At 40.9% G+C, this 13,359-nt stretch overlaps 1 protein-coding gene across 1 annotated transcript; it reads right to left on the bottom strand.

Moving 5' to 3' along the window:
- Nucleotides 1-16: 16 nt before the first annotated feature.
- chmp1a (charged multivesicular body protein 1A) lies at nt 17-8,792 on the bottom strand. The gene is made up of 7 exons (XM_085778306.1): nt 8,673-8,792; nt 7,719-7,738; nt 7,545-7,622; nt 3,832-3,978; nt 3,571-3,699; nt 3,233-3,426; nt 17-1,711 (listed from the first exon to the last, which is right to left on the bottom strand). The coding sequence occupies exons 1-7, from the start codon at nt 8,677-8,679 to the stop codon at nt 1,690-1,692; spliced, it is 597 nt and encodes a 198-aa protein (XP_085634432.1). The 5' UTR covers nt 8,680-8,792; the 3' UTR covers nt 17-1,689.
- Nucleotides 8,793-13,359: the final 4,567 nt, after the last annotated feature.

Raw genomic sequence — 13,359 nt, 5'->3', positions numbered from 1 at the left:
AAATGAAAGACGACGATCAGAGGGCAAGATTTTATTTCCACAAGATAGATATACAAAACAAAAGTGCTGCAAAGTCTGCTATACTCCCGGAATAAAGAAACCCTCCCCGTGTTGAAATGGACAGAGAAGTGAACAGAGGGTGAAGCTGCTCTGTTCCAGGTGGAGGTCTGGCTTCAGGCTGCCTGGCCCACTACCTGTGTCTACACTGAAAGCGCAAAGAGGGAAGCATCAAAACCAGTCAAAGCACTTAGCAGGCAACTTCACACAGAGACCTATGACCTTGAAAAAAAGACAGAAGGACAGTGTTTTGTGAATTTAAACACATTCTGAAGCCTTTGTACATTTTACGCTTCTGTCTCTCAATCTGCTCTTGATGTAAAACATCTCCTCCTTTTACCTGAAACCTTACAAATGAACTTTTAAGCCGCTGTGCAGTTCACAGGGCAAATTAGAGAGAGTGTGGAGTGATTCTTGTCAAATTAAAAAAAGATCCAGCATGTGCGTCCCGTCCCTGCTCTGAGATGACGTCTCACTCCTGAAACAGTCCAAGATGAAACTGAGACAGGTGGGCATGATCGGATTATTTTGAGCAGAGACGGTTCTAAAAATATCTAAATGAGGTTTTCGGCGTTGCTGAAGGGGAGAGTGTCAACACCTCAAATCAAACACCCAAAACCAAAAATAAGAGATCAGGCAACTTCACGCTACAGAGTTAAAGACATATCTCTAAACTACTGTCCTTCAGGCACTGTTGGGGGAAGCGCCTAAGTAAGCACCTGCATCCCAAATAAGGCGTTCAAAGGGAAAAGACTGAAGACAGGCATGAGAAAAAAAACACAGACAAATCCGAATAATAACAATGACAACAAAAAAGAAAGAAAGAAAAGAAACATCATCCATTTTGACAATGAGAAACACACGTTGTCCTCTGTTTTATACAAAGTTTGTGAAGTGGTTGATGGACAGATCTGAGGAAGGAAGGAGACCATTGTCCGTTAGTGTTTAAGACATGACGCCATATTTACCGTAAAACACCGAAGTGGAAATGGATGATTTTCTTACAATAATTTACATGTCTCCCTCCTCCCTACAGAACCGTCCATTTAAACCATTTCTCAGACAGATCCCCCAAAAACTTAAAAAGAAAGTGTACCCATATCTTTGATATAGCCTTCACCTTATGACAGGGGTTCCCCCGTTATAATTATCACAACTGATCAGCAAAACTTCCATTTTTCGTCTTTGTTCATTATATAATTTGTAAAATGTTTTCTTCTTTTTGTACAAAGCATAAATGTAATGTGTGTGTTTTGGGAAATGCAGGGCGTAGACACAGGAGAGGTGGTGGTGGTGGTGGTGAAAAAGGGAGGAAAAGGGAGGAAAAAAGAGGAAGGTAAGATGAGATCCAATGGGGAATTAGAGGGGAAAATAGAAATGGGAGTAGAGACGGATCGAAACGGGAAGGTGAACAAGAGACAGACTCATCCCTCCTCAGGTGGTATTTCTAGCCGTTGTGTCTGTGTATTTATAGAGCAGGGGGAGTAGTAATCAATAGCCTCATTAAGTCCTCCCGGTAGGAACAGTTCAACAGAAACACACACACACACACGCACGCAGCTCCTGTCGCCGTCATAAAGCACGTCTGCTTCCACGCAGCTGTGAACCCCGTCAGCACAGCTGGAGCAGCACTCAGTTCCTCAGAGCAGCCAAACTGGAGGGAAGAGGGAAAAACATGGAGAGAGGGTTTAACTGTTTGAGCTTTGGTGAAATTATATAAAAGCCACATGAAGCCGGGTCCCACTGTTGCATCTCGCATAAAAAATAAAGATTTAAAATATGTAACTTAATTAATAAGTAATAAAATAATTAATAAGATAAAAATCCACTAAAAAGCACCGCAGACATTTAGGTTATATCAAACAGCTGAGAGAGAAAGTCAAAAATAGAGCTGATTTGTTAAAAAAAACCAAACATATTGAACATATCAACAAAACACATTTTAAATATATTATATATATTATTTGCTCTTTTTTTAAAATAAAATTGACAAACTGTTGTAACTACTGTGAAAAACCACAGTTCATCTGACCCATATCTCTACACTGCAGCCTCCTCCTTCTCTCTTTGGGCTTCTCCATTTGAGATGGACACAGTTTATTTGTCTTGGTCACTCATGACTTTGCAGACACAACAATGATGTTCTCTCTCTGTGTGTGTGTGGATATACAATAGTACGTTATGCAACTCTCATGCTCCAACTGAAAAACACGTGCCACTTGTCAAGAGTGATACCAGGTTGGGTTGATGGTGGGAAGATGTAGCTAAAGGAAACATGACATTGACACACACACACACACACACACACACACACACAGTTATGGGATGTCACATACAATGATCAGCCACCATTTTAAGATGCCTGACTGGTTTTAATGTTGAGACTAAGTCGAGCCACAAAGCTGCAGACTACTGATGGTTCAGAATTAATTCTTGATCAGGCCGTGGATAAACTAGTTAGTCACTCTTAAAGGGATAGTTCAACATTTTGGCAAATTGGCCCATTGCCATAATCCCTATAGTCATAGCAGTAGGTTTGTTACCTTTATTTGTCGGCGTAAGATATTTTTTAGAACGGCGGAGCAGAGCCGTGAGCTGCTCAGAGCTATGCTATGGAGGCTAAAGGAATTTCTTGGTTTCCCTCATCAAACTCATCAAATACACAATCCCAAAACTCCAAAACGCTTTGCGTTGCACAACGCTATGAGATAATAATGGAACGTTATGAAACAGAGTCTGCTTGCTGAAAAACTGTCCCTGAACGCAACGTGCATCAGCGGTTTTGCATGAATTTACCTCTAAAACAACTCCATCTCGTAACGTTCCATTATTATCTCATGGCGTGGTGATTGTGCAGCTCACAACTTGTCCACCAGAGCGTTTTGGAGTTGTTGAGTCGTGTATTTGATGAATTTGATGAGGGAAACCAAGAAATCCCATTAGCCTCCATAGTGTAGCTCTGAGCAGCCTGCTGCTCCGCTCCGCCGTTCTAAAAATAGCTTACACCGACAATTAAAGGTAACAAACCTACTGCTATGACTATAGGGATTATGGCAATGGGCCAATTTGCCAAAATGTTGAACTATCCCTTTAACAATATAACTAGTCACATGTTTCGGCCGATCGTGACTGTGTATTGTCTTGTATTGTGTCAAATCTAGACACTGGTCCTTACCGTCGAGACAGCTGGTCCTCCCTGTCTTGGCTCCGTGTGCTCTCTCCACCCAGCGAGGTGGCTCCTGCTGGCAGCTGGTTGAGCTGGTCCATCACCTCCAGGCCGCTCTCTTCTGCTATCTGGTGAATCAGATCGTCCACCTGCTCCTGAGGCGTGGTCAGTGTCATTGCCGAGCTCATGGAGTCTTCCATCACCTGGTGTAGGAAAAGAGAGGGATGGATTAGATGAGGGAAGGAGAAAAGGAAACTCGGGCTAGTGAGTGTCGGACTGATTATCTTTTCATTGGGAGTTTTTAAAGCCGACGACGTAGTACAAGCGCATAGTGTGCAGTCACTCACTGAGGTGTGGACGTCGAGGTTCTGTACTTGAGTTTCAAACTTATCCATGACTTGCGAGACCTTCTGAAGGTCCATGGAGTTCAGAGCTTTGTCCAGGGCCTTGGTCACTTGACCCATGTTTTTAGTCACCTGAAGGAAAAGAATGAGATACATTTATAATATATTCATCTTATTCTGGAAAGACAAAATAAAGTTGCTTCTGCATTATGAATGTGAAGTTGAGGGAGAGCATGTGTTAATGAGATGCACACTGGAACTTACTGCCTTCATGGTGACCGCAGTCTGGACTTTAGAGGCCACTGCATCCACTCGTGACGACATGCGCAGCCAATTAAGACCTTCGTTCTTTTTCCGGATGGCATTCTCTGCATAAACTCTGGCACATTCCACGTTTTTCTGTTGCAAAGCCTGGTGACAGCGACAAAGAGAGAAGCTGCATCTGCAATTCACCTTTTCATCATTTCATCCCAGTCCCATAAAAGGCCAACAATAAATAGTGTAGTGACAGAAAAAACTATAAAAACATGAAAATAAAAAGATGATAAGACGAAGTGGCAGATAGATAAATCAAAGATCAGTATTAGCAGAGTTTGGGAGTAAGGGGTGGGTGAAGCTAGCCTCGTACACCAGCCTCTCGCGGAAATGCATTTCATTTCATTTCTCGGGAGAGTCTGGCCTCATCCCCCCTGTAAGCGTTTGGGGTGGTCGGGAGCTGGGCGGGAGTAGTAGCAAAGACGGTTTAATATCTTTGGTAGTAGCGTTGACAGACAACCCCATTCAGCAAATCAGCAAGTTGGTGTAGTAACGGGGCTTTGCACCAGTCGGTCCCTGATTGGCCAACGTGCTGTGTCAATCACAGCGGGCGATGCTGATTGGCTCGGCCTTCTGAGGGTTTCAGTCCAAACGCTTAGAATGGGGATGAGGCCAGACTCTCCCTCGTAATGAAATGAAATGCACTTTCGCGAGAGGCTGGTTTACGAGGCTAGGGTGAAGCCCTACAGAACCGTGTAGAAGGAGGAGCCCAGGAAGAATAGCCGATGCTGTTGCAGGTGCTAATGGGGATCCTAATAAAGAAAAGAAAAAGAAAGAAAGGAGGTATATGAACAGTACTGGGGTCAGTGAGACACTTTGAGGGGGAAGTTGATCAACTGATTCAGAGCAGCTCTTGCTTTGGTATGGAAGCTATTCATTGTTGGGAGAAGTTCCAGACAGATGATAAAACAGGTGTGTGCTGGCCCAGTTTCTAGGGCGGTAAACATCCTCCAGGGCTGGGCGCTGTGTCCCAAACAGATTCTGTGGGACCAGACAGCACACAGTGATGCAGTATACAGCTCTGGAAAAAATGAAGAGACCACTCCCAAAATGATCAGTTTCTCTGGTTTTACTATTTATAGGTATGTGTTTGAGTAAAATTCAATTTTTTTTGTTTTGTTTTATTCTATCAACTACCGACAACATTTCTCCCAAAATTGAAAAGAAAAATTTGTCATTTAGAGGTTTTATTTGCTAATGACTAAACTACTCTAAACAACAAAAATATCGTCTTACTCAAAATCTTTTCAGACCTTGAATAATAATAATAATGCAAAGAAAACATGTTCATATTTATTCCTAAAGAACACAGCAAGAATATTTTAACTCAGGAAGAGTTTATAAATCAGTTTTTGTGGGATAATGTCAGTGTTTAATCGCAGCAGTGGTTTTTATTTATAATCTTCCTATAAAACCAGATGTGGTTCAGGTGATGACCTCATCAGTGTCTCATTAAGTAGAATGAGTTGTGTTTGTGTTGGTATTTAAAAAAGAAAAGAAAAGAATGACTGTCATACATGTAGAGATGCTTTGAAGAAACATTTGTGAAAGTGGTCTCTTATTTTTTTCTGAAACAAATAAGAGACCACTTTCACAAAATGTTTCTTCAAAGCATCTCTACATGTATGACACTCATTCTTTTCTTTTCCTGAGTTAAAATATTCTTGCTGTGTTCTTTAGGAATAAATATGAACATGTTTTCTTTGCATTATTATTATTATTATTCAAGGTCTGAAAAGACTTGATATTTTTGTTATTTAGACTAGTTTAGTAGTTTAGTTTTGCGAGAAATGTTGTCGGTAGTTGATAGAATAAAACAAAAAACATTTAATTGAATTTTACTCAAACACATACCTATAAATAGTAAAACCAGAGAAACTGATCATTTTGGGAGTGATCTCTTAATTTTTTCCAGAGCTGTATGTTAGGACCCTCTGTGTGCAGCAGCAGTAGACGGTGACCAGCTGCTGTTTTCCAACAGCTCTCTTCAGCATCCTCAGGAAGAACCTCCATGGCTGTGTTTCTTTACTGGTGCAGTGTTGTCAGTGGACCATGTGAGCTCCACTGAGACAGCGATGATGCCCAGCAACACGAAGATGGACACACTAGCTCGTCAGAGTCTGCACATCGGTGGGCTGAGTCATTGTTGTTGGAAATCCAACCCTGTCACTGTTATGTTCCCTGCAAACTATACAGCAGTGTTTGCGGTAAAAGCAGGAACACAGAGTTGTGTGAGCAGAGAATAGGCCTTTGTACACTAGGGGTGTGCCAGTATGCTCCGACAGGAAGTTCAGGATCCAGTTACATAACAAAGAGCTGAGGCCGGTCTGATGGAGCTGAGCTCACTGTGGATGTACTCAGAGTATTCAAAGTAGGGCTGTAGTTTGTGAAAAGCAGCCTGTCTGTCCAGGTGAGTCCACACAGAGACATTTATCAGCTGCTTTTTATCAGTGGACTGGACCAAACTTCATTATTGCTGATGTGAGGGCAAAAGGATGATAGCTCTTCAGATTTCTGACATTTGGTTTATTTGGTACTGTTGCCACGGTGACTGCCTTAAGGCCGGTCCATTTCCCAGTATGATCAAAATGGTATTTCCTCTGTAGTCTCTAAGTACACAGCAGAGTTTCCCAGTGATCACATAACAACTTAAGCCATTAGCCATTAACCATTAAGGAAACAGTGACACATCAATTTCACAACAGGCAAGGTGCATGTTGTTCAATGTTTAAGTTGTATTGCCCCCTGCTGACTGATGTGTGCCAGTAGTATAATCTATTGATAACAAAGTTACTATTATGAAGTTGCAAAACTAATAAAAGGCTGTGAAACTAACTGAATATATTGATAAATATAACATAGACTAACTGTTATATATCCAAACTGTAACCAACTGGAATGTTTTACACTGTTTTATGTATTCTCATGTAAAAAGGAAAACCATTTTTACATTTCTTTAAAATAAGTCATTGTAATCCTTATTTAAATGTATCTTTCACTAGTTTTATAAGATGACTAGAATACAAAGAAAGAAAAAAAGCTTTATATATTATATATATATATATATATATATATTATATTTGTTTCCACACTGCATTTCAATAATTGAACTCTCTGTATTATCTATTCATGTATTTTGTTTAATTCACTATGTAATTAAATCTTATTCAGTCGTCTTTTGTCTGTTTTGGGGTTTTGTATATGATGTATATATTAACTTAATAAGTCTGGAAAGAAGAAATATGGGAATGACACCAGCCACACCCAAACACTGCCATCTCCCCCTCCAGGCCAACTGTAAACTGCAGAGAAGACACCACAGAGTGTGTAGGGGACATGAATCTGGTTGTTTTACATACCGGTAGTTCCTTTATGCTAAAGATAGAAGAGTTACTGTAACAGTAAATTACAAGTGGTCTAACTGGTGGTTGCGATAAAACATGTACAAATAGAACAATCCACTTTTTTCATTCTTCCCATTATTTTCTTTTATCTGCTATCCACGTCCCTTTACACATACTGTGGCTTGGCCTTTGTTTTTAGGTTACTGTTTTGGCATTTTGCCTTTCTTAGAGAGCAGAAGTGCTGATGGAAATGATGTAGTGAGAGAGATGGAACAAAGAGCCAACACATTGCCCCTGTGGTTTGGCCAGTTCACTTACCTTCTTGACCTTGGCCTGCTCCTTTTCAGACTCCTTCTCTGCCTTCTTGGCTAGTCTCTCAAGTTGCTTGGAAGTAAACTGTAAGACAAAAAGAGAAAAATTATAAAATTAATTATTCACTTTTACTAAATTATATCAAGATGATTTGGACTCAACATTTTCCCAGATACATACCTTTAACTGGAAAAGTGTTTCTGTGGAGTAACAGTGAGAGACAGAGTTAGGACTAGTGTGAATACATTACACATTACATATCTATTACCAGCTCTACATTGTACACAGTGTCTGGTGAGTTTGGCTTTTGATTCTCTGAAACAGCTGGTAACCTGATAAAAAGCTTTGTCTTGTCACAGAGTAAAAAAGTAAAGAGATGTGTGTAGATCTTAGATGTACCATTAACTTCTGACCAACTGCATTCATGATGAATGTTTCAAACACAAGATGAATGATTTGCTGATTATTACATTGACTGAATATTTAACATCTCTTAGGTCCCTGTTTATCCCTGCCACACGCACCACCCACTTTGAAATGTCTAATTTGGGCCTTAATGATAATGGACACATTATATTTAATGTCAGATTATGTGTAAATTGGATCTAGGGATCCAAAAACTAATACATAACCTTAACCAGTAGAAGATATTAGCTAAACTACAGAAGAAAGAATACAGTAAACTCTAACAAAGAAGGGCTGTTACAGTCAATACACTATTCCGTCCAAGTAATACAATACATTTTTATAGGTTACAAAAAAAAAAAAAAATCAGTCAAAAGTGTTTGTATTTCTGTAAGTGTCTAGATGTGTCTACGTTTGTCGAGGTTACACAAGACCAGTTTTGAGCGCGGTGTGACATTCCTCACACATTATTAATGTGCTAAGAACAGCCTCTGTGGCAGGGTTGGTGTAAAATGTTACATGAATCTGAATTTCAAATTTATTGTCAATCCGGGCAACGGACCAACTAAGAATAAGAAAACGATTCTGACAACTAAATCTAGCTAACCGCCCACCTGAGCTAACAAGCTAACGTAAGCTATCTGTCTTTAGATTGATGGTATAGCTGAAAAAAACAAACGGTCACAAAGTCTATCAAGACGGCTCTACAGCTGTTAAAATCCCACATACCGTCCATGTCAAGACGAATATTATATCAGGTGATCACAGGGAAATTATCTTCAGCTCCGTAACAGGCTGTTTTTATTTGTTTTGATTTGTCCGTGTATCCGACGCCGCACTTCCTGGTTTAAGAATGGTCACGTGACCTGAATAAGAAATTCCTCTTCTTCTTCGTCGCTTGGCAACTTGTCTTCTTCTTCTTCTTCTTCTTCTTCTCGTATTCCGGCAGGCTGTACGCTTTCAAGCGTAATGCTGCCCTCCACCGGTTATAAATAAAACTACTTGCTAAATCCTCCCATAGAGCCTAGTAGAGTGCAGGAACCTCAGCACCGCCCTCCCAAAGGAGTCTGATTTTTCTCCTGATGTTAAAATACCTTGCAAGGAAAATACAGTAAGACCCTGATCACACAATTCCATAAACAACTGCCGTCTCTGACTGGCATAGAGGTTACAAGAAATAAACACATGAGCCACCGTCTCGACCTCTCCACATTCACACAATCCATTCTCATGTTTACCTACTATTTTTAGACAACTAGCCAGACAACAATGCCCCAGCCTCAACCTAGTTAAAACTACTTCATCTTTCCTCCCCAATGTACTTTTCCATTTTTTCCTCTTGACTGAGGGTTGCAAACAATGCCTTCCCCTCTGCTCATGATTCCACTCAACCTGCCACTGCTGCTCAAGCTTTTCATTACAAATACTAACACATTCGCTCTTACCCATGATGACACTCAGGTCTATATTTTCTTTAGACAGCGACTCTTTAGCCAAACTGTCAGCGATTTCATTTCCCTCGACCCCAAAGTGACCAGGCACCCACATAAAACACACATGGCTACCTAGCCTCTCAATTCTCAGGAGACAACACAAAATCTCCCAGATCAGGTCGGGCACAAGAGGAACCTACTTCTAGAGCCAACAAAGCGGCTGCAGAATCTGAGCAAATAACACTGTTCTGAGGCTTATTTTGTTCTATCCACTCCAAAGCTTTTAAAATTGCCACCAGTTCAGCTGAAAAAACAGATAAATTGTTTGATAAACGAATGCTGAACTTAAGATTCTCATCTGCAACAAAAACCCCAGCCCCAGTTTTCCCAGAGATAGGATCCTTTGATCCATCAGTAAGAATTTTCATGAATCCTTCATATTGACTCAAGATCATTCTCACATCTCTAATTTGACTATTTCTCCCTTCTTCAAGGAGAGACAGCAATACCTCAGGTTCAGGAAGAAACCACGGTGGCACAGGTGACCACACATGCCCAGCCATTCTCTGCCCCTCTACCCCAAAATCCCCCGCCAACTGCTTAATGCAATGCAAAAAATTAACCTTCTTCCCATTACCCGAGAACTCCCAGGAACTTTCGAGCAGACACCTTGAGGCAAAACTAAAACTTGAGCCACTCAACTTAGCCCAGTAATGGAGCCCTAGCTTTTTCCTCCTGATTTCCAGTGGCAATTCACTCCTTTCTATAAGTAAAGCAGGAATAGGAGTCGTCCTAAAGGCACCATTACAGATTCTCAAGGCCTTAGCCTGAACCCGATCCAGTTTACATAGCACAGACTTGGCAGCTGAACCAAAAACCACACAACCATAATCCAGAACAGATCTAATCATGGCACGATAAATCATAGTTAGAGTATCTCGATCAGCACCCCAATCACTCCCAGCCAGACAGCGAAGGATATTAATCACCTTTTCACACTTACTCACAACTTTCTTAATATGGCTTTTCCATGTTAGTCTTTCATCCATCCATAGACCAAGAAACTTAAATTCTTTAACTCTTTCCACTGGACTGTCATACAACAAAATACTCAAGTCAGGAATTTTCCTCTTATTCCCAAAGATCATATATTTACTTTTAGAGGACGAAATTCTAAAACCCCAATCATTTGCCCACTGAACAACCTGGTCCAGAGCCTTTTGTATCTGCTGAAAAAGAACACGCAAGTTCCTCCCCCTCTTCCAGACAGCCCCATCATCTGCAAACAGAGACTTCCCAAAATGATTGGGAACACTTGAAAATATATCATTTATCATTATACTGAAGAGGACAGGACTAATAACTGAACCTTGAGGAGTTCCATTTACAATGTTAACAGTCTCAGAAAGATCTCCCCCAATTTTAACTTGAATAGTTCTATTATTAAGGAAATCCTTAATCCAATAGAACATCCTACCTTTAACACCTGCATCATGAAGCTTAATTAGTAACCCGTCCTTCCACATAGAATCATATGCTTTTTCAATGTCTAAAAACACAGCAATTACCCCCTCTTTATTAATTACGGCCTTTTTAACATCTTGATCTAACACAGCATTGGAGTCCATAGTATTTCTTCCAATTCTAAATCCATTCTGATAATTCACAAAAAACCCTTTAGTCTCTAGGAGATAAACCAACCTATTTGTCACCATCCTTTCCATTACTTTACATAAAACAGCTGTTAAAGCTATAGGCCGATATGACGACGGACAAGAGGGATCTTTCCCTGGTTTCAGAACAGGAACCACAACAGCATGCTTCCACACCTTAGGTAGAACACCTGCCTCCCATACATAATTACACAAAGCCAGAACTTCCTCCAAAGCTACATCATCTAAATGTTTAAGCAATTCATAACTGATACCATCTTGTCCAGGAGTGGTCTTAGCTCCTGCTTGAACTGCTTGCCTAAGCTCCTTCACAGAGAAGAATACATTATAAAATTCATTTTCCGAAGATACAACATTCAACTTCCACCCTTCAGTTCTCAAAATTTCTTCCCTCCTCAACAAACCATAATCCCCTAAAGACTTGGAGTTATGTACCTCTTGAAAAACTTTGACACACATGTTCGCTTTTTCCTTATTATTGACTGCTTCACTGCTTCCATCAGACAGGGCTGGCATTAGTGACCTCACCATTTTCCCCGACATTTTATGAATCCTTGACCAGACCTGCCCAACAGGAGTGTCCGGCCCCAGGGTCCCACAGAAATCCCTCCAACACTTTCTTTTAGCATCTTTTATTATTTTCCTTGCCTTTGCCCTACTTCGTTTGAAATTTATACTGTTTCTCTGTGTAGGGTTACTGCGCAGAAGCTTAAATGCTTTCTCTCTTTCACTGCCCTATCACACTCACTATTCCACCACGGAACAATTACTCGATCCCTTGGGACCCCCTTGCACGGAATTGTCCTTAAAGCCACATCAAAAATCATTTTACTTAAGGAATCATTAAACTCATCAATAGAACCTTCACTATTAATTTCTCCTAAACTTTTCCCAATTTCTACCCCAAACTTACCCCATTCAGCCCGAGAAAAATCAAACCTTTTACCTGAATCCCCCTGAACCACTATTAATGACCTTCCAAACTTACTTAAGACAGGAAAATGGTCACTTCCCATTGAGTGTTTCCTTAGTACATCCCACTCACCTACTCGTGCCAGGGCTGGAGAAGCAAGAGTTAAATCAAGATGGGACATTTTAAGAGTATTAATGTCAAATCGAGTAGGTCTGCATTCATAACTACTAACCCGCAGTTATCTAACAATTCTTCAACCACAACTCCATTCCCATCCCTTACCTGACTTCCCCACAAAGGATTATGGGCATTAAAATCACCTACCCAAATGACAGGGGAAGAAACCTTATTTAATAACTCTTCAAGTTCAGTCAAGACTAAAGGTTTACAAGGATTATAGAAATTTACTAAACTTAATTTGCCCTGATGACTCCACACTTCAACTATTAGACATTCAAGAGATACCTCATACTCGCAAACTTTATATTGGATCCCTGATTTGACAAAAGTTGCACATCCACCCCCTGACTGATCAGCCCTGTCTTTGCGCAGGCAAATGTATCCTGGAACTACAAAATCAAGATGTGGTTTTAAACACGTCTCCTGAACACACAAAAAATCAGGCTTAACTTCAAAATCTCTGATTAGCCTCTTAAACTCCTGTCCGTTAGCTATAAGACTTCTTGCATTCCACTGGAGGATGCAAAACACCATGAAAAGATTAAACATCATCTATATCTTCGAACAGGGCACCATCATCCATGTCTTCCCCTTCCTCATCCTCCCTCTCAGACTGGCTGCTAGACTCCTGCACTGCTTGCTCCTGATTTACCCTCATATACTCATGCAGTGACTGAGGGGAATAGTCTTTTACTCCCAGAAATCTCACCGCAGCTTCAGACACAAACTTAATCACATCTGACCTCGATTTCTTTTCCCGAGCACCATAGATCACATCAACCATAAATGCCAGAAGGGCCTCCTTATTAATTACAACTTCTTGTCTAGAAAGAACCTGAGAAGGTTGCTGCCTAGACACTGTCGGCCCGCTTACAGGCATTCTCACAACCGGGTCTGGGGCCCTTGACCCTTCCACTTTCTTTAATGCGCATAAGAGATTTTATGTTGATCTCTGACCTCCTGAACTTGCCTCGCTTTTAGAAAGTGTCCACACTCTTTGAATGAAGCCATATGATTTCCTCCACAATTGCAACATTTAGAAGCCAATTGGCCACATTTCAAGATGTCATGATCTTTTCCACATTTAGCACAACGCCTGTTCCCCCTACAGGAAGCCGCCATACATGGCCAAATCTCTGGCACTTGAAACACCGCAAAGGAGGTCTTTGATAGGGCCTGACTTGGAAAGACAAACATCCTAAGAAGACACGAGCTGG

Source organism: Trachurus japonicus, chromosome 6 (assembly GCF_045865225.1).
Source record: "Trachurus japonicus isolate A0001 chromosome 6, Traja_1.0".
Taxonomy (NCBI): Eukaryota; Metazoa; Chordata; class Actinopteri; order Carangiformes; family Carangidae; genus Trachurus; species Trachurus japonicus.
The sequence above is the reverse complement of the archived record's forward strand: the minus strand, read 5'-3'. Positions and strand labels throughout refer to the sequence as shown.